At 45.3% G+C, this 21152-nt stretch overlaps 1 protein-coding gene and 2 long non-coding RNA genes across 11 annotated transcripts in view; 2 read left to right on the top strand and 1 right to left on the bottom strand.

The window, feature by feature from the left end:
- The window catches only part of ASAP1 (ArfGAP with SH3 domain, ankyrin repeat and PH domain 1), a 395575-nt gene that overhangs the window by 81985 nt on the left and 292438 nt on the right, over window positions 1-21152 (top strand). For 4 of the 9 annotated variants that reach the window (XM_055287244.2, XM_055287246.2, XM_055287247.2 and 1 more), the window contains exon 3: window positions 4757-4883. The exons of 2 other annotated variants lie outside the window; for them this stretch is intronic. In XM_055287244.2, coding sequence (XP_055143219.1) covers window positions 4757-4883 — 127 coding nt within the window. Of the gene's footprint in view, window positions 1-1453; window positions 1556-4756; window positions 4884-21152 lie in introns of those variants that run through there. 3 more of the 9 variants (XM_063642982.1, XM_063642984.1, XM_063642986.1) reach the window with 2 other exon arrangements.
- On the bottom strand, window positions 726-4156 carry LOC129486825 (uncharacterized). The gene is made up of 2 exons (XR_008659110.2): window positions 3983-4156; window positions 726-3677 (listed from the first exon to the last, which is right to left on the bottom strand). It is a non-coding gene; the product is annotated as an uncharacterized lncRNA (long non-coding RNA).
- Window positions 4895-21152, top strand: part of LOC134737146 (uncharacterized) — a 36570-nt gene continuing 20312 nt past the window's right edge. The window contains exon 1 of the long non-coding RNA XR_010121782.1: window positions 4895-5928. This is a non-coding gene — a long non-coding RNA (uncharacterized lncRNA). The remainder of the gene's footprint in view (window positions 5929-21152) is intronic.

Below are 21152 nucleotides of genomic sequence, written 5' to 3'. Positions count from 1 at the left end.
ATGTTATATCTCCAGATAAGGTTTTCAAAGTTCTCATTATATGGGAAAAATAATTGTCTACTTAGGATGTCTGAGACCCTGCTGAGCACTTTATATACCTTAGCTCATTGAATTCTCAGAACACTGAGATAGGGGTTGTCATTGCCCCCATTTTATAGATATGAAAACTGAGACTCAAAGAGGAGAAATACTTTAACAAGGTCTAGTAGCTTCTTCATGGCAGAGACGGGAGCCTATCTTTTTTATGTGAGAATCAGCCCATAATTCATGCTCCTACAAAAGAAATGCCCCATGCTATCATCCCCTAGAAGTTGTTTTGCTGAGATTATCCTTCTTTACAGGGACTGTGTTGCATGAAAATAGGCTTTTATTTTAGTGAGTTGATCTTAACTTACTTCTCATCTTGATTGGTATTCAGCCAGTTTGACTCTAGATACTGTTTATTTACTTCCAAAATCCAAGCCATCACTAATGCATCTGACCTAACAAAGGATACTTTGAGAATAAGCAAGGTCTCTGAAGACTGTTTATTCCCAAATCTGAGATCCCAGACTTTGGGAATTACTGTGCAGCCTTCCCCGCTCCCTCTTCTTTCCTCCTCCTAGTGACTAATTTAGAGATATCTGAGTCGTGGAATGAAAGCAGATGTATTTATAGTCATCTTTCACAGAAAAGGGGAGTTCAAAGGGAATTCACATTGGTTGATTATTCACTATGCATCGGCCTACTTATCCATATCTTCTCATTTTATTTCACACAATAATCTGAAACATAGTTTAGAAAACAAGGCGAATAAACAAGAAAGTAGAGATTTAAGCTCAGGTCCATGTAATAAAAAGTGTGTTCCCTTCCCACTTTAGCCACTGTCCTTGTTCCACGAGGGCATCGGGAGCCTGTGATGAATGCTGTCGCTGGCTAACACTGCGGATCAGAGCTCCTTGTGGTTTCTTGGGCCCAGAGAGCACCTCTGACTCCCCACCCGCACTCCCCCACCTCTGGTTTCTGGTCAGTCATCTTGCAAATGCATCCCCATTTGGTTGTAAGACAGATGGACGAGAGTGAGGTCTGCAACTGGAAATGTAACTGAGAGCCAATTCCCTGATGGCAAGTGGGTCGTTAGCGCCATTGCTGTTCAGAAGAATAAGCCACCACTGTTTCTGCTGCCTTTTTTTCAAGGCAACAAAGTGCATCCTGCCATAATCATGGTGTTACCTAAGTCAGCAGTGCTCAGAGTAAGAGGCAGGCATGAGGAGGACAAGGGTGCTGAACAGTCTTATTATAATGATGACAACAGAGATGATGCTTGCTTTATATAAAGCCAGGTGCACACAAGTATGTGTGTGTGTGCACATTTTTCCTGGCTTTGGGGAGGATGGTGTATATTTTGGGACAGCTCCACACAAAGAAATCCAGCATTTACGTTTTGCCCATGTCAGTCTCTATTTGCTTTCAGATATCCAGGAATGATTTTCAGAGTATTTGAGAAAATGAGAGGTGCAGATGGTTTTCACTGAGGCATGGTTTCAAATTTAAAGAGGATTATGGCCCAGAAATGGTGAGTAGAGGTGTGAACCTTTGAAATTCTAATTGCAGACCAGTCTGAGGAGGTATATACTTACCAGAGCACAATATCTCATTGTGAGCATATTCCTTTCTTGGCCAAAGGAGATGGGGGAGGAGCAGATACATAACATAATCTTCAAATGAAACTGAAACAGCAATTGATGGCAGCAGTTTGGAGTCTTTGGTGAATTCAGTCAAGAAAGAAATCCCCAGCTGTCTACCATTGCAGTTAGCTTAGCTTGTTGTAATAATCTTTCTTCTTTGCATCTGCAGAGCTGACTGTATACACAAGTCGGCTCCTGCTGGGAGGAATCTGTGGTCATTTTGACACACCCACTCCTTTATTTTACAAAGGATAGCACTGAGGCCCAAGATGACAGCATCAGTTACTAGGAGGGAAAACTCTGGAACCCAAGGCCTCTTTGAATTGAGGCAATTAAACACTGACTTTTGGCTTTTAATAACAGCTCATGTTTATTGAGTCTTTACTGTAATGCCAGATGAAGAAGATGGAAGGAACAACCACCTCAGTGGAGGTGACAGGTGCTAGATGACTACCTGGAATAGATGGGAGAACAAAATAAATGCAAGAATCCAAGTCTGAATTTGTTTCCAGCCTAGAGGAATGAAGGCCTTCTTGGAGTGAAGTCAGTGCTGTGTGTTGTCAGTGCTCCATGGGGTAACTGAGTCTCAGAGAGCTTAATTAGCTCAACTAGTATGGGCCATATTTGTTCCAACTCACAGAATTTTCCAGATGCAGAGTGACTTGGTTAGTATGTGGGGAAAGGATGGTAGGATTTTCTCCTGGGTGGCTCATACTTCAAAAGACCGTGTTCTTTCAACTATGGCACATGAGCAAGTGACTGCCAGGTATGGATCTTCAGCTGTCTGCTACCATCATCTGGCTGTCTCCCCGAACTTCAAACTTGGTGTGTCCCAAACCAAGCTTTTAAAGTGCTAATGAGGACAAAGTGGGTGCCTGTTTATTTATTTACTAATTTTTTAAAGACTGTGTTTTGAAGTTGATTTCTCAACTTCCCTTTGCCAGGGAAGAATATTTATTTATGTACATCCCCCTTACAAAATGTCCCTTTAGTTAGCTGGAACACTTGCCTACGTGAAGCATGGCCTCTTAGAGGACATTGAGCATCTTGCTGGAGGCGCAGTGCAGGTTCAGTACAGCCAATAGAGGGAGGTGAACATCTCACACTTTTCTAATGGCTTTCCTGTGCACAAAGCACTTTCTCTTCCATCATCAGTGAACTCAACATAACAGCCAGGTCCTGGGGTTGGTGTCCTTATCTTTTGCTTTCATATGAGGCAACTGAGGGCCCAAGATGCCATAGACAGCAGGATTATCTGGGTTACTTACTCTCGTCATTCTTTTCTCAGGATGTCACCTTGTCAGCAAAGCCTTCTCTGCAGATTCTTTATACTATAGCGACTCCTTCACTTTCTTACTTTATATTTACTCCACTTTATATATTTGTGAGTTGTCTATTTCTGTCCTAGAAGGTAAGCTTCATGAGAGCAGGGGCTTTGGCACTACTCAATCTCCAGGGCACATAGTTAGTGCTTAGTAAATATTTGAGAGTTAATGAGGTGCTGTATTTTGACAGCCACTCTGCTACTTCTCTGTAGCAGGCCCAAGGCTAAAACAAGATCCCTGCTTTGGGGCACTCCCTTGTAGTCAGGGGTAAGAACCAGAGAACGGATTTGAGGCTTAACAGTGCAAGACGGCAGAAGCCCAATCCCGGGGGTGAGGGGTAGGGCGCGGTGGGTGTGTGTCGCGGAGGACAGGCTCAGCCTTCCATCCTAAGGCTATCAAAGGCTCTCTTGGCTTGAATTACAGGTACCAATCCTGTGGCCCTTCCCAAAAGCCTAGCTTTTTTTTCTTCTTCTTTTAAACCGAATTCATACTCAGTGAATGGTGAGAAATTAAATGGATTCTTCGGACTAAGTAGATTGAGCTAGTTTTAAACTTAGCCTTCTGTCAAGGCCGAGTAGTGAGGTATCTGTTGGTACTTTTTCCACCGAAATTTGGCATCTGCTTAGCATCGAACACCATTTGCAGCTCGGGCAAGGCCTTTTACATTCCCTGACCCTCGGCTTTCCTGCAAGTTAAAAAAAAAGTGCAAATGAAAGATTAGAAAAGTATTTTTTTAAAAAACCCCCAAACCCTTCATTCGTCTTCACGCTGCATTGTAGCGACCTAAGCCAACTGCACAAAACTAGCCTGTAAGCGGTGAGGAGCACCCTGCAGAGAGAGGGGGCGAGCGGGCAGCTGCAAGCCCGGGCCCCGGGAGGCCGCCCCTGCGCCCAGCGCTTCCTTCGCGGGGTCGGCGGCCCTCGCAGTAGAAGGCAGCTCTCCCGGGGCCTCACTTCCTGCACCCACACGCGACTAAAAAAGAACACGTACAACTTTTTTGGGCCCTCTTCTTGCAAAACGCTCGGGTAACGAGCTCGCTGAAGTAACCGCTCCGGGGGCGGACCAGGGCCTCGGGCTTCCGGAGCCCCGGTGCCGCGCAGCCGGGGTCGTGAGCGGCAGCGTCGGAGCCAGGCCCCAGGGGCGGTGCGCGAGCGGGGGCGGGGCGGGGAGGGGGCCGGGCCGGGGGCGGGGCGGGGGTGGAAGGGGGGGGGGGTGCAGGGCTGGGGGCGGCGCGCGTGCGCAGAGCACTTCCCTGTTTGGCCCCGTGACTGCAACGCGAGCGCCGCCCGCCCGCCCGCCGCGGGAGTGTGAGCTCAGTCAGTCAGGCCCGCGCCGCCGCCTGTCAGCGCGTCTGAGGAGGCAGCGCCGGGCGCCCCAGCCGCCCAGCCCGCGCACGCCCCAGCGGCCGGCCGGAGCCCAGACCCCGGCGAAGACCCCGCGCGCAGCCGCGTCCCCTCCCCTGCCGCTGAAGAGCCGCCGCCGCCGGCATGAGCAGAGGGAGGCGGGTCCCGGAGAGCCCCCTGCCTCGCGCGCGGCTTGGAGTTTGAAGGGCCCCGCGCCGAGCGCCGCCGCCGCCGCTGCCTGTCTTCGCCCGCCTCCTTCCCTCCCTCTCGCCGCCGCCGGGGACGGGAGCTGCGCGCCAGGCCGGGCGGCGGGTGGCGGGCTGCGCGCCGGGGTTCATGAGCCGCCGGGCGGCCCGCGGCCCCGGGAGCCTGCGCCGTGACTCACCCCCCGCCCCCGCTTGTGTCTCGTCCCCCCCGGCAGGATGCCGGACCAGATCTCTGTCTCGGAGTTCATCGCCGAGACCACCGAGGACTACAACTCGCCCACCACGTCCAGCTTCACCACGCGGCTGCACAACTGCAGGAACACCGTCACGCTGCTGGAGGAGGTAGGTCGGGCCGGGACCCCCGCCGTCCACGCTCGCCGCTGCCGCCGCGCAGCTGGAGGATCTCCTCTCGGAGCTGGGAGGAAGGGGACGCGGGGGCCGGGGGCGCCACACCCCCTCAGGGAGCCGCCGGGTGAATAACGGACTTCGGACGGGCGGCCCCTTCCCCATCCCCTCGCCCTTTCTGGGTCCTGCGGGTTGAAAGGCCTGGGGACTGGAGGTGGTAGAGGACTGAGCGAGCTGTGGACACTCCAGGGAGGACAGAAGATGGAAGTCCTGTCCCTGGCATGCACTGTTCGGCGCCTCCACATCTTCGTGACCCTCCTGTAACCCTCGAGGTAGGTGGCGTCAGGCCACCGAGGGCACAGAGGCGAAGCAGTACAGCCAAGGTCACCAGCAGGGGACTAGGAGATGGGCAGTGAACGCACCCCTCAGCGGCGCGACTGGGCCAGGCAGGCGTAGCTGCGGAGACGAGGGCCGGTGGAAAAATCCCAAAGGACCCAGAGAGAACTCAGGCTGGGACTGTCTCCACTCCAGGACTCCTCCCTGCTAGTCTCTGGTGCCTGAAGCCCAGATGGAAAGAGATCTGTGCACATAGGTTCCCACCCGGCTCCCCTAACCCGGAGGGTTTGGTAGGGCTTAGGGCTGCTGCGCCAGCAGGACCTGCCCGCAGGGCGCTCAGAGGCTGGACAGGGAGATCGGAGGCCGGTGCAGCCTGCTTGAGCTGACCAGACACGGAGAAGGGAGGCCCGAGGCGACAGTCAGACAGCTCCTCTTATCTGGACCCTTCAGGAAAGCGTTGCGGGTGGGGGGTTGGGGGCAGGGCCAAGGCCAAATCGATTTTCTTTAGGATTTTCAGTGAATTAATGATAGAGTGGTATGGACAGAGAGGAATCTGAAAGCCAAGGAGCAGCAGAAGCCTCTGGGGCCTCGATAAAAATAGATATTTGCCCTGGAACTCAGCATCATCAATAAGTGCCATAAAGCATCCCTCCCCTTCAAACAAGGCAAACGTATTTCAACTGAAAATGGCACCATTGGGTGGAAGGTAGGAAGGGAGATGGTTTTCCCTGGGTGGGTTGTGCTGTGGCTGGTTTAGGTGAGGTTTGGGGAGCTCTGATGTAAGCCCCCCACCCCAAGGACGGCCCTCTGTAATATGGGGAAGCTTGGGCTTCTGTGGGATGACTGATATTGAAATGAGCTTTGATACTCATGTTTCCACACACGTAGAACTGGGATTCAGAAGTAGAGGGGTCCCAAATTTTAGGAGGGGAGAGACTTCTGTTAGTGCTGGGTCCCGTCTGGCTTGCTTGGTGCTATGACTGACTGTGTCATTCCGGCATACTTCCAGAGTTCTCTCTGGAGTCAGTATTGGGTGATGGGAGTGAATTGTGAAGTGAATGGAGAAATACCACCTAACTAGGTTTGTTCGAAAACCAGAGGTAAATGGATTTTTTCTTTTCTTTTCTTTTTTTTTTTTTTTGTCTTTGTGAACTGCCAGTCTGTTACACTCGCTTGGGATTAAACAGAGTTGCCAGGCATTGAACCCCATCATGGGTCTGTCTTTCACTTAATTGTAATAAATTGAAACATGTGGATATAGGAGCATTTTGCATCCTCTTTCTGTACTAATTGTATATACTTCTAAGGATGTGACATTGATTAGACTGAGTGGTTATTTTCCTTCTAGATAAGTTTTTCAGTGCCTGCTAATAGAGCTGCCAGTTATTCTGTTTGTGAAGGGTGTGATAAGATTAAGTATTTGGTGATGCTGTTTGTAGAGATGTGTGAGCATATCTTCCAGCAACCCTGTAGTAGAGGGGTAATGTTAAATTACATGCAGTTGCTGTTGATGTTAGTTTAAAGTTAATAAATTTAAAAGCAAATATTTTTTTAATGAGAAATACTGTTGTAAGATTAGGTAGAAAAATAGAGTTAACTATAATGCAAGTGTAGTCACTTAGGAACTTGGAACCAGGCTAGAAGTTCAGTGTCATGTTAGAGTACATTGATGATACCCATGTTCTCAAAAATATAACAGTGTTTCAGGATGGCACAATAATTTTACAATTTTTCTTCTGAACTTGAGGAAGGTATTGGCCAGGAAAACATTGTCTCCGGTCGGCATATTTTAATTCTTGAGGTTGGACTCTCTGAGTGGTTACCGTTTGCATAGATGAGAAAAGTATGCTTTAGGTTTTTTTACTGATGGATAGCCACCATAGTTGAATTTTAATTTTTCCCGCTATGCTTACATATATGGAAGTAGTGCATTATTATAAATATCTTAGGTGGATCACAATTCAGTTCTTTAAAAATATGGGGCTTAACATTACCACACTCGATATAAGAAAAAATTGGGGGGCATACCACAAAATCTTGTTGGCATATGCTTCACAAGTGAGATATTCGGAAACTTTAAGAATGTGGCTTGTGTTATTTTGTGGTTATTCTTAGGAAGAGAACTTTTGGGTACTTTTTGGTGATATGGAAACTCCGAAATAGGAATTAATTTGAGCAACTTGGAATTCTCATTTAAAAAAAAAATTTTCCTAGTTCTAGCAAGTACCTTCCTGTTTATGACCTTTTTTTGCTCTTTGGATCACTAATGCACATACATAGAGCGCAACTGAAAAACTGTTAGATCTCCAAGATTGGATCCCCAAATTAACCCATACTCTCTCTTTTACTATGTCTCCTTGGTAGAGATTGTGGTGTGTTACGCAGAGGTTGATGCTTTTAGTTATATCTCTGTGATGAGCACTCTAGGAAGTAGATCAGAAATATATGGTAAGAAAGGCTGGGCGTGGTGGGTCATACCTGTAATCCCAGCACTTTGAGAGGCTGAGGCAGGTGGATCACTTGAGGTCAGGAGTTCGAGACCAGCCTGGCCAACATAGGGAAACCCCATCTCTACTAAAAAATTAGCCATTCATGATGGCACCTGCCTATAGTCGCAGCTTCTTGGGAGGCTGAGGCAGGAGAATCATATGAACCCGCTAGGCCAAGGTTACAATGAGCCAGGATCGCACCATTGCACACCAGGTTAGGCGACAGAGTGAGACTATGTCTCAAAAATGGTAAGAAGAGGCAAAGAGGAGTTTACTTCTGGTTTGCTTCTGGGCTTTACCTTTTGGGGCGAAGGGTCGCACATGGCTCTGGGGTTCACGGTTTGACTGGCACACAATGAGTGGCTACCTTGGGGAGGCAGGAATGGATGAGCTGGTGTTCTGCCAAGGTTTCATCCTGGTGTGTGAGTGTTTTCCAAGCAAAAAGCCAGTGTTTTACTTATTCAGCAATGAAAGCATACTGATGTGTGCCATTTTACTCTTGACCATTTTTAAGTTATGAGTAAGTAACTACGAGAGTATAAGCGTTTTCCCTAAACGGGAGCAGGCAGGCATTTTAGGACCGCTGTGACCCAGACAGTAGAAGGGACCCTCTGTTTAAAGACTTAGAGTGGCTAATACTTAGTACCTTTGTCAGAGAGAGAGTCCAACATGATAAATGGAAGTCTACTTGGTTATTTTATATTGGGCTACATTTTAATTTGGTGACAATGAAGGAGGCAAGTTCTGCTCATTTATTGAGCAGCTGCTCCATACCAGGCCTGCTGTCGACACATGGCATGAATGCTTACATTTACCTCTCATGTGAGCTCTCTGAAAGAGGAACATTTATCATCTCCATTTTATAGAGAAGGAAATTGAGGCCCAGAGAGGTGAAATGATTTCTCTCGAAGGTCGTGTGGCTAGTAAATAAAATGGAGTTTAAAACTCTCACTCCTGGCCAGGCGCGGTGGCTCACGCCTGTAATCCCAGCACTTTGGGAGGCCGAGGCGGGTGGATCACGAGGCCATGAGATCGAGACCATCCTGGCTAACACGGTGAAACCCCGTCTCTGCTAAAAATACAAAAAAAATTAGTTGGGCTTGTTGGCGGGCGCCTGTAGTCCCAGCTACTCAGGAGGCTGAGGCAGGAGAATGGCGTGAACCCAGGAGACGGAGCTTGCAGTGAGCCAGGATCACGCCACTGCACTCCAACCTGGGCGACAGAGCAAGACTCTGTCTCAAAAAAAACAAAAGAAAATCTCACTCCCTTCTCCTCCTGAAACAGGCTGTCACTCCGTCACCGAGGCTGGAGTGCAGTGGTGCGATCTCAGCTCACTGCAATCTCCGCCTCCCAGGTTCAAGCGATTCACTCACCTCTGCCTCCTGGGCAGCTGGGACTACAGGTGCACACCGCCATGCCTGGCTAATTTTTGTATTTCTAGTAGAGACGCAGTTTCATCATGTTGGCCAGGCTGGTCTCAAACTCCTGACCTCAAGTGATCTGCCTGCCTTAGCCTCCCAAAGTGCTGGGATTACAGGCATAAGCCACCATGCCTGGCCCAGAGTTTAGAAATCTTAAAACAGTTAAGACATAAAATAGGTATTCTAAATGTCTACAAAAACATATTTCAGTGGCTTTGTAGGGAACATAGGAGACTTTGCTGTCATTGCATCTTCAAGTTTTGGTCTGATTAAAAAGGTGCCTAAGTTCCTTGGAGGCTTAGTGTTTCTTCATGTTTATATTTCAGAGTTCTTAATAGTGATACTTAAATATACTGTTTTTTCCCTGTACTTTCAAGGATTTGGATATGAGTTTTCAGATTTAAATGTGGGAACTCATTTGAGTATAATTCATGAACAGCATTTATTCAACACATTTTTGGGGAGCCCCTGCTATATACAAGTCATTTTCCAAGTCCTACTGAGGTATTGGGGTTATCCAGATTGTATTATGGAGAAGCTAGTGGTCTTTAAGAAATAAAGAAATAAGGTTAAAACTCTTAACAGGGTAGAAAGGGGCAGTTCATAGGGGAGGGAAATAGTATAGAACATTCATCCTAGGAATACAAGTGAAATCACTCAAATTACCATGTAGTCAATATACAGATTGTTCAGTGCCTCTTATGTGTCCAGCAGTGTGCTAGGCCTGGGGATACAATGATGAAGAACCCTGCCCTCAAAAAATGCAGCCTAAAAGTTTTCTTATGGAAACTGGCAATCAAGTGTGGGTCTGGCATTAGAGGCTTTTCTTAATGTATTCACCTGGTGCGTTCAGTTCTTTCTGAAGATATAGAAATGTTTGATGAAATGAATGAAGATACAGAATGTAGATTCAGTATCAAGCTCTATCTCATAACAGTAACATTCCTACTACACGCAAACCCTATACATACTATTATTTAATACCCTTTTTCACCCTATTATCATCAATGGCTCCATTTTATAGATGAAGAAATTGAGGATTACAGCAGTTAAGTATTTTGTCCAGCTAGGTCGTACAACCAGGAAGTATTCTGCCCAGGTCATACAACCAGTATCAGATTTGTGATTAATCTCATTACTGTCGAGTCCTCATGCAGGCCAGTCAGACTTCTGTGTGTGTTCCCTCACCTTCCATTTAAGTTTCAACCTTTATCTATGTCCTTTTGGGTGTCTGCCATGCTGATGATAGAGCTCATCAGTCTTTGATAAATACTGTTAGGTCCTTAAGTGTTTTTCTGTGAAATCTTACACATAGGATTTCTGTGGTCAGGGTTTGACATCTGATCTTGTTCATCAGCTCCCCTTGCTCAAGAATGCAAGTGCATTACCTCTTAAATTTTAAAAGCTGGTAAACTTAATAGGAAGTGCTACTTTATATTGCAGGTGCTAAACTTAAGGAGCCCATTAATTACCCCCAAGGAGATTGTAGTCTTAAAAAAAAAAAAAAAAAAAAAAAAAAACCTCAGGAAGGATTTACATAAAATCAAGATTTATACTTTTGCTTAATGTAGAGAAAGTATGTTTGGGTCTGCCTCTGACCTGTTGAAGATAATACAACAAAAGGCAAACAAACCTTCCCATAATGTTTCTGTCCCATACAGAAGTCAAGGCTCCGTGCCCAGGCTTTTGACCCAGTCTGGAGGTACTTAGGATAAGGTTTTGTCTGGATGAAACCAGCAAAGGTCAGTGAGTGAGTATATCTGTCTGTAGAATCAGAGAGAAGGAAATTGTATATGTTAGAACTCATGCTCTTTCTAAAACAAGGCACAAGCCCGTTAGCCAGATATTCCATGCCAATGCTTTTGGTCCTTCTGATATGGTTTGGATTTTTGTACCCTCCAAATCTCAAGTTGAAACATAGTCCCCAGTGTTGGAGGTGGGGCTTGGTGGGATGTGATTGGATTGTGGGGGCGGATGCCTCATGAATGGTTTAGCATCATCATCCCCTTGGTGATAAGTGAGTTCTTGCTCAGTTAGTTCTCTTGAGATCTAGTGTTTTAAAAGTCTGGGTCCTCCGCTTTTCTCTCTCTCTCGCCCCTGCTTTCGCCATGTGATGTGCCTGCTCCCACTTCTCCTCCTGCCATGACTAAACACTCCCTGAGGTCTCCGCAGAAGCCAAGCAGATACCAGTGCCATGCTTGTACAGCCTGCAGAATTTCCTTTCTTTATAAATTACCCAGTCTCAGATATTCCTTTATAACAACACAAGAACTGCCTAACACACCTTATATATATATCTTTGGATTTTAAAAAACATTTTTTACACGTATCATCTAATAGAAGCTTATTCTAGTAGCATCCTTATTATTGCTTTACATGTGAATACATAAAGGCTCACGGACATTAAATAACTTGTCCAAGATCACACAGTGGTAAATGGTAGACTTGGGCTCTGAATGCAAAATCTGCATTGGAAACCCTTTCCGTTTCTTCTGTATTTCACTGTCTTTTATGCTTCCTGTCTGCCAGTTTGTTTTGTCTTGCAAGACCCGTGAGAAAGGCATCTATTAATTATCTTCTTACCTCTATTTGGTTTCTAGTGCTAGAGAGAAAGAGTTTGGGAGAGGGAAGAAAAATGAAAAGATAGTTGCTTTTCTGTGTTCTTCTGAGACCTCTTGCTGGACCCCTCATTAAATCTCTGCCTTTTTTGATCAAAGACAGTGCTGCAAGCAATCCTCCTTGGACTGGGCAGATGTGAAAATGACCATGTTGCTTTCAGCTCCACCCTGGCATGCCTAGTCTGGGACTGTTGACCCAACCTGATTTGCTTATGAGCTGCCCAGAGCCCTGGCTAAAGAACCACTACTCTCAGTTGCAGTTTCTGCAGGGCTGTCTGGCTCTCTGCTTCCAGCTTCCTGGCTATACAAGAGCCCTGAGTTTTTGCTGGGTGTTAGTTATTCAGGGAGTTGCTAAGTGTCCAAGTAAAAGCGACCTTGGCGAATATCTACTCTGGCGTTTGCCAACCTGAAAGCCTGATCTTCAAAAGGCTCACGAAAGCTGTGATGGGGGTCTGTAGCCGCTTTGTGGAAAAATTAGTGGACACTGCTAGTAACTTGGTTTGGCATAACTCTCATGCCAAATGTGTTTGATTTTGGCTGAAATGCATCAGCTTAGTGGTGTAGGACTAATCATCTTCTGCTGATCAGATGCTTGGATTGCTAGTTATAAAGTGGGAAAGCAAAGTGTTACCTCATTCAGGTGATTGGCTTCCTAGAAGGGCTTTGTATCTCCCATGGGAGAAACCTCATGAATGATGGGACCCACCAGATTAGTTTAGTCCTCATTGCTTTGAGAGGTGGAGACTGAGGCCCAAAGATGAGAAAGAAACCATGCAGGGATTTGAATTCAGGGCTGCCCAACCCAGGGATTTTTGCACTCTGCTGTTTAACAGGGTTGTGGGGACTGGCAGTCACAGTGTGGGAGTCCTCCCCAGTACCACTCCATGTAACTTGCTTCTAGGTAGAAAGAGTAGAGAGTAAACCTTAAGTTTGGAACTGGATCTTGCTAGCCCAGTCTGCTGTCATTAAGTCCTGGTCTCAGAAGACATGCTGTGCGAGGCTGCAGTAGCTTTGCCTGATGTTAGGCTAGCAGCCTTTCATTAGAAGCCATTTGTGGTGTTGGATGTTCAGACACTACCCAGACCTTTGCCTTCATTGTCTATTTGTCCAGGGAGCCTCAGAGAGATGGTTTCCATATATGTAACCTAGTCATTTGGGGACTAAAACCAGATCTTGGTCTTGGCCATTCCCACATGTATTACTTAAACATGAGTAAGGTTTGGGGCTAGAGATCACTTAATGTCTAAACCTCTGTTTCCCCATTTGATAAATGACATTGCTTTTTGAGTATTAAAGGAGACAATGCATGGGAGGCACTCATCAAATGACTTTATGTGTCGGTAAAGTATGTCCCTATGGGTGTCAAGGTCTGACTACTCAGCTCTCCTGTGAGGCAGGGAAGAAGGAGGCGAATGAGGCTAGAAGCATTCCTTCATGGAGAGCTAGATAGGCAGGACTGCTCTCTACTGAGGACCAGTTGCAACACTTGGGTTGAGGAGAGTGAAATTCTCTTGCCGAGGTTAATTGTATCCCTATTACTTCTAGCGTGTGTTGGGCAAGTTACTGAGCCTTACTGTGTCCTACTTTCCTCATGGGGGTAAGTACCTACCTCTCAGTGAGTCAGTATGTGTAAAGTGCTTACAACAGTGCCTGGTGTGCTAAGTGCTCTATAAATGATTGTTCTTATTATCCTTGTTGCTATTGCCCTGTATTATTGTATTATTGCATTCGACAATTGCATGTGTAACTGAGAAGATGAGACTTGGTAGACTCATTTCTGAAGGGTCAGTGATGAGGTCAGATGACAGAGAGATGAAGTCAGATGTGTGCACTTCAGGGACCCGGACTGGGGAGGCACAGATGGGACTAAGGAGAGGACTAGGGCAACACCAAACACTTTGACCATTGTGGGTCATGGTCATAGCCAATTTGATCTGAAGCAGACTGTCAACTCAGTGTAACTGTATAATCAGCCCTTAGCAGGCCCTGTACTCTCTGAAGTAAGGGAACCAGTGACCAGTGCTGCCCACTTTGACCCAGGCCAGCCTGATGGGCTCTACCAGTGCAACCTCATTGCCCATGCTTCCTTGTGTCACTGCTATAATCTTTCTGCCTGCTTCTACACCCCACTTGTCGGATCCTCTGCATTGGTGTGTGAAAGCTGCCCCTTCTGATTCTTGCTGGGGCTTTGGGGTAGTGAGCTGTTTTCTCTGTTACATAATAAATGCAGGTATTTATTATGTACCTGCGTAATTGATTGATTGTGGTCATTTGTGGGGAGGTGAAACATTTATGCCTTGGCCCTGACTGGTACAGAGCATGGCAGCTATGTTGTGTGCTTTACTGATTACAGTTTGAAGCACTGAGACCACGAGAAATTCTATTTTGGTTAGGAGGCAGGAGCCTTAAAGCAAAAGGGATCTCTCCTTGAATTTTCATTTCTGTGTGCTTCATAGCTTGTTTTCAGTGTCAGTAAAACGAGTTTTAATTATTTGTGGGCAGGAGTTAGGTCAAGATCAGGAGGCACTTGACTCTACTTGGTCTTAACAGAATCCGGGAGTTCACAGTAGGCTCTTTCCAGCCCAGAGCCCTGTCTGAACAGCCCTCTGTCATGGTGCTGTTTGTGGTCAGTTATGTAAGAACTGTATTTTAATGCCGAGCTATGGTATAATTTTCCCCCAAAGAACTGGAATATGTGTCCCCTTGATAAGACAGCACCCAATTTAGCCACTCAGAAGCTGGGAAAATAAAATCAGAACCTCATGTGCCAAGGAGGTAAAGCCCAAAAGAGCACTGCATTTTGGCACCGACTATTATAGAAAGCAGAGTTGGCTAAGTCAATCTAGGCCATCCCTTTCCCTGCCAGATGCGTTTTGGATGGAGGAAAATGTAAGCTCTTCTTAGCTCCATTATTAAAACAGCCTGGGTACCTTGCATTTCTGTAGCATTGTACCCAAAGGCTAGGGTCAGAATGGCCTTGTCTCCAGTGCCTAGTGTAGCACCCAGCACGCGGTGGGCTGTAAGTATAGTGAGGACTGTGTTATTATGATGCACATTCTGTAGAACTGGAAAAGGCCTCAGAGACCATCTAGTCCAACTCCTCTTTTTATGGATGAGGAAGCTGAGGCCTAGAAAACCGAAGTGTGTTAGGCTGTTTTATTGTAAGAGGTCCCTTCCCCTCCCCCAGCAAAATGAAATACATTGGTTAAAGCAAAATGGGGACTTATTGGAAGGATTCATGGGAGATATTTTATGGAACATGAGGGACAAGAATGAGGGTCTTCTCTCTTGGGCAAATGGTAGATGATGGCAACTCTGGCACCAAATTATTCCCAGCTCCAGTGCCCTACACCACATTGGTGTCTGCCTGATTCTGGGGCAAGGATATCTGGGAAGGAGGATTGGATTGGCTCCACTTGGGTCAGGAGACCACCCTTGCTCCAGTCAGCTTTGGCCAGGATGAGGGGGTTATGTGATGGATGGGGCTAAGTCTTCCCCTTCAGCCTGGGGGTGATGGTGGTCCTCAGAGGAGAGTAGGAGGATAGGGAAGCACACCGTTTATACCCAGATCACACAGCAAAGCTGGGACTAGATTCAGTTCTTCTGGCCTCATCTTCATTTTTCATTGACATGACAGTTAAATGGAAATGATAGTACTTCACAGCTGTTAGGAGAATCAGTAGGAATATAAGGGAGGCAGATGCCTGGCACTCAGTGACGCTTGGAAGATGTTAGTTTCTCTGCCCTTCCCTCTGCAAGTCTCACCTCCCCTTGATCCTTTCTGCTGTGTACTCATTTGGGATACTTGGAAGGACTGTGGTTGGAGCACTTTGCTGCCTAGTTGTAGCTTTGCTGATGTGGTCAGGAAAAATCAACATTCCACATAGGGTATGGCCAGAAAAGAAACATCCCATTGCCACTAAATCTAAAGTGATGGCATGGTGCTCTTTGAATAATCTTTCCATAGATATCCAGGATGGATGGAAGACCAGGCAGGGCAACTTGGCCCTCTTCGGAAAATTTCTGGTTTAATTGGTTTTTCCTCAGTGTTAAATAACAGAGCCTGCTTAAAGGTCCAGTGAGGACTAATGGCTTTACTTCCATTGAATGGCTTCTTCACTGCCCAGTTCCATACGAAATAAAATTGTCTTCATTGTTTTGAAATGTGGGGAGCCTTCCTTTATGTTTCATTAATCATTTTTTATGATGCCCATTTCCTTTTCCTTGTAATGTTTATTCACATTAATAGCATTTACATAAAATTAGATACTCCTTATTTCCACAAAGTACAAATCAAAATAAGCACTCACTGCTGGCCCAGCAACAGCTGCTGCTTTAATAATAGTAATATTTTTCATAGCAAGGCAAGTGAATACACTGCCTCCCAATAAATAAACTGGTGCCAAGTCAGTGCTGTCACATCCCAAGGCTTCTGCATTTTGTGTGTAAGTTTGAACAAATTCAGAATCTGCGACCATTGCTGTTAAGAACCTACTCTATGCCGGGAACTGTGCTGGTTGCCCTACCCGTATCATCTCATATAATCCTCCCAACAGCCCTGTGGGGTGGGTGCTGTTTCTTCATTTCACAGATGATGAACTAGGTTTAGAAAGGATTCAACTCAATTTATGCTCTTTCTACTCAGACTCATCCTCAAGAAAAAAAATGCAGATATGCATGCAATGCTAATGAAAAAGAACAAACAGGAAATAGGCTTCTGCTGAGACATGAGATATGTAGGTTAGACTCAGAAGAACTTCCTGACAGGGTATTACATACTAACCGGATGACCATGGAAGTAGGATTTTTTTCCTCTTGATTTTGGGATAATTTTGTCAATGATAGGCTGGTGAGCTAAGTTGTGTTCTTATTCATGTTCACGTCTGTCTTCACTTTTAGTAGATTGTAAGTACCTCAGGGACATCCCCCCTCACTTTTTAACCCTAGGTTTTTTAATTTGTTTTGTTTTTAATGTAGTTAGCACTCAGATATTTGAGTAAAATTAGGAAGATTATAGCAAAACTACATTTGATTTATAAATCTTGAAGGCAGGCCTGGTAAAAAGTTTTCCAAATTCTGTTAAGTCTACCTCTCTGGGCTTTATATATATGCGTACCAATTGCATAGAGCAGTTGGAAAAACCCACAGTTACTAAATTTCCTGAAGGTTGTGCTGCAGATGCTTAGCAGACCTGAATGCTAAAGCCAGATTCCTAGTCTGTCCTTTTGGTGTCTGCAACCTGCAGTCCTCTGTTGGCCTAGTAATACTAGTCACAGAGTTGGCTGTCACTTTTTGAGTACCAGCTCTGTACTGAGTACTTTTTTGTTATGCTGCCCAGGCTAGTCTTCAACTCCTGAGCTCAAGTGATTGGCCTGCCTTGGCTTCCTTGGCCTCTCAAAAGTGGTGGGATTATAGGCATGAGCCACCTGTGCCCAGCCTGTACTGAGTACTTTACATAGGCTGTTTCAAACTCTCACATTACCCTGCTAGTACCTGAGGGAGGTGGGAATCAAATCTGGGTTTGCCTGGCTCCATAGCCCCCACCTCCCCACTGCCACCCTGCCTTGCTTTGATATTAGTGATTTAGCTGCAAAGTGCAAGTAAACGGAAGAGAATCTGGTTAGCATTTACTTTCTTGGTGGAAACAAACACACAGACAGAGACACAAACAAGACATGCATCTGCCAGTGGAAAAGGAAAGCATTTTTCCCTCCTGACTTGTTTCTTTTGAGTTGAGGGGGAGGCATTTAAATCTAGATAATTTACGGCATGCATCTGGGGCAGCCAGTCACAATATGGTATGAAAGGGATTAATGAGAGAATTGGTGTTTTCAAAAAGTGTTGACCTCTCAGATTTTTCTTTATGGATGGTAAGTAGTGAATCATATGATTTTATGAGCAGTTGGTGCCCTGAGTTTACTCTCCAGCATTTCTGTACTCTGTTATAATATATTCTCATTTCGTCCACACAGCACTGTTAGGCAACAAAGCCACTATTTTCTCATTTGACAGATGAGGAAACGGGCTCAAAAAGTTAAAACTAATTTCTTAAAGGTCATTTGACTGAAAAAGCATGATGAGGCTTGAGGTCAGTTCTGCCAACCAGTCTCCCCCTTCACTTTGAAAGAGACAGACCTACGTTGGAGATGTTTTGTCAAGTAATTTGTAACTAAAACAATACCTTTAGGGCCAAAACATATGGGTTTTATTATTGGATAATTTCATGATACTTTGCATTATTAGATTCCCCTTCCTCCCCATCCTCCCCCATACCTTTTGTAGTCTGTTTTGTGCTGGTAGCTCAGTCCTCCAAGTGGTTTTTTACTTTGGACAGTTTTTCTTTGTTTGTTGTTTTTTGTTTGTTTTTTAAGAGACGGAATCTCGCCCTGCTGCCCAGGCTGGAATGCAGTGGCATAGTCATGCTCACTGCAGGTTCTATCTCCTGGGCTCAAGTGATCTCACCTCAGCCTCCCAAAATGTTGGGATTACAGGCATGAGCAACTGTGCCTAGCCAGTTTGCTTGTTGTTAACTTAAATTTTTGCACATGCAGTAGCAGAGCGACATGTAACTATCATTCAGTTTCAACAATTGTCTGCTTTTGGCCAATCTTTTTTTCATTTCTACCTCCTTCCCCTGATTTTTTGAAGCAATATCAGGTACTTCATTTCATCCATAAATACTTCGGTATGTACTTCTAAAAGATAAGGACTTGAAAAAAATAAACCTGAACCATAATATGTTTTCTCATTCTGAAAAAAACACTTCCTCAGTGTCATTAAATATTCAGTCACTGTTCAAATTTCCCTGGTTGTCTCTTTAAAAAAAAAAAATGGTTTGTTTAAATGAATCCGTATGAGATCTGTATGTTGAAATTCATGGACATATTTCAAATTTCTTTTAATTTGTGAGTTCCTCCCTCTTTTTTTCATTGTAATTCATTTGCCAAAGAAAGTGGTGGTTTATCCCGTAGTTTCCCATAGTATGGATAGTGTTGATTGCAACCCTGCACTGTCATTTAACGTAAGCTACAGTCTACTCTTAACAGACTTTTGTTATTAATAATTTCCTCTTATTAAAGAATAAGAAGAACCTATTCCCTTTGTAGAAAATGAGGACAAGTATAAAAGAAGAAAATTTAAAAGTCATCCATAAGCCCACTAACCAGAGGTAGCTGCTACTGTCACTTCAGGTATTTTGCTCAGATACATCTCTGTCCTGCTTATTTTCATTTAACACATCATGAACATTTCCATTTCATTAAAAAGTCTTCAATAATATTTAAAAAGGCGTGTCATTGTATTAAATGATGTTTCCCTCCCTCCCTTAAGTTGCTCCCAATTGTGTGTTTTGTACAATTGGCTTAGCAGTTTCCCCAAAGGGAGAGGACCTGTTGTTCAACCTTGGAGCGGTGAATATTTGTATACATCTGTCATATTCTGCACTAGTGTTGATAGATTCCTAGAGTTGGAGTTAGCGGCTCAAAGTCCAGGCATATTAATAAATTTATTATATATTTGTCATATTGCCAGCTTGTTTCGCCAGAATGGTGGTCTTTGCCTTGTTCCAGCCCTGGGCAGCCTAGGAAAATGCTTTTCTCCACAGAGGGACAGCTTTGAGTGAGGTCTTGATTTAAGTTTCTCCAAAAGAAAAAACTAGGCTCTGAGTGTGCTGTTGCCCTCGTGTGTGTTGGTGCATTATAAGTTACATCAAGTGAGTAGGAGTAGTGAAGGGAAAAAGGAGTGAGTGTGGGTGTTTTCAAACTCTGCTTAGCAGACTGAAAGCCAGTGTCATCTCAGCGTTAGGGGGTGGTGAGTAGCTCTGCCTTATCAGCCCGTATCCGCCTTAGTGGTGACTTCTCTATCTGCCCCATACAGCCTCTTGTCTGAAATTCCTGCTTACCATGGAAATAAGTTGGTTAAGGCCTCTCTCTTGGGCTCAGAAATAAATAAATAGCATTCACTATGAAAAGGGGAAATGGTTAAAGACCAGACATGGCCAGCTCCTAGCCTGGCTGTTGCCTGACCTCAGGTAGCGCCTCCATTCTTCTTTGCCTGAACATTTTAACCTCCCATGACTAAGTCACAGGACATTTCTCCAGCTGAAAACCTTATTGGCTTAGTATCTTTTACAGACCCAACCTGTACTGCCCCTCCCTTCATTCACACATGGTTGAATTAGTTCGGTTGTTTCCCACTTAACACTTGGCTGAGAAGTAGGCTGGGAAGTATCTTGGAGAGAGGTGTAGAAGTTAGATGTACCTGGAGGGGTGTAGGGTGGGGGGCAACCAGGTTCTTGGAGCAACTTGAGGGGAAGGAGAAGAGGAGGAGGAGAAGGTGCCAAAAGCAACTTTAACTTGTCGTTTCTGAGAGTTGGCATCTTTTTTAAAAGTCAAGTTATGTTTCACATTTTGTCCTTGAGCTGTCCTTTGGTTAGGGAACCCCATCACTTTGTCATGGGTTTGTTACGTTTTGTGTTTGTAACAACCACTTTCGTTTTTCTTAGGATGGTGCTTTCTCAGTTCCAGAAGTTTCAGAGAGGCCCTCCTCAGTATTTGGAAATTGCTTCTGGGTATATTGGGCCTCTGCTTCCCTAGGGGACCAAATAACAGCTATCTGGAGCATCTTTCCCTGTGGATTTCAGCTTAGAATGGACATCTGTTAAGTCAAGGTCCACTCTTGGTAGAATGTGCTGGGTTCCATGCTGAGTACTTTACCCACGGTATTTTACAGAAGGCCTCTATTACTGGATGTTCTGAGGAGAAAATCTGGAAAGTGAACAATATTCACTTCGTTTTACAGATGAGAAAACTGAACCTTGAGGGAGGGAGTGACTTGACCAGGATGTGCGGTTAGGAGAAGCTGGAGTTTGTGTCTCTGAGGTCTATGGTCTTACATGATGAGTGCCATCCTTGCCAATTTGCCTTCTTCATCCTCCTTACCCCCTAAGACTTCTTGCTTGCCCTTAGGGTCTCAGGACATTCTCTTTTCCACCTCACCGTGAATGCCCTGGCTCAGGACAGATACTCTCCTTTCCAAAGTCTGCTTTCAGCTAACTCTTGGTAGGAAATCTCTCCCATGTTTCACTCAAAGGTATGAATGCCTGATGAGGCATTACAGCAACTTATGCTGAAGGTAGTTTTAGGTGTTGGGCATGGAGATCCTGTCACACCTTACAGGGTGGCTGGCTGTCTCTTCCCATCTGTCGGTCCAGTGAACCCTTAGAAAACAATGCCAAGAGTCTCCTAGTTTGACTCTCATTTCTTGCTGCTCTTTTATCTCTTATTTGTTAATAAATAATTATATAAATAAATGCTTTTCCTGTTTCTCTTTTTGGTGCCAGGACTTCCCTAAAGCCTGTTCGTGAACCACTGGTGACTGAACCTTGGTCACTTGGTATGTGTC

The sequence above is a fragment of the Symphalangus syndactylus genome, chromosome 7 (genome assembly GCF_028878055.3).
Source record: "Symphalangus syndactylus isolate Jambi chromosome 7, NHGRI_mSymSyn1-v2.1_pri, whole genome shotgun sequence".
Lineage (NCBI taxonomy): Eukaryota > Metazoa > Chordata > Mammalia > Primates > Hylobatidae > Symphalangus > Symphalangus syndactylus.
Note: the sequence above shows the minus strand (reverse complement) of the source record. Positions and strands in the feature narration are given on the sequence as shown.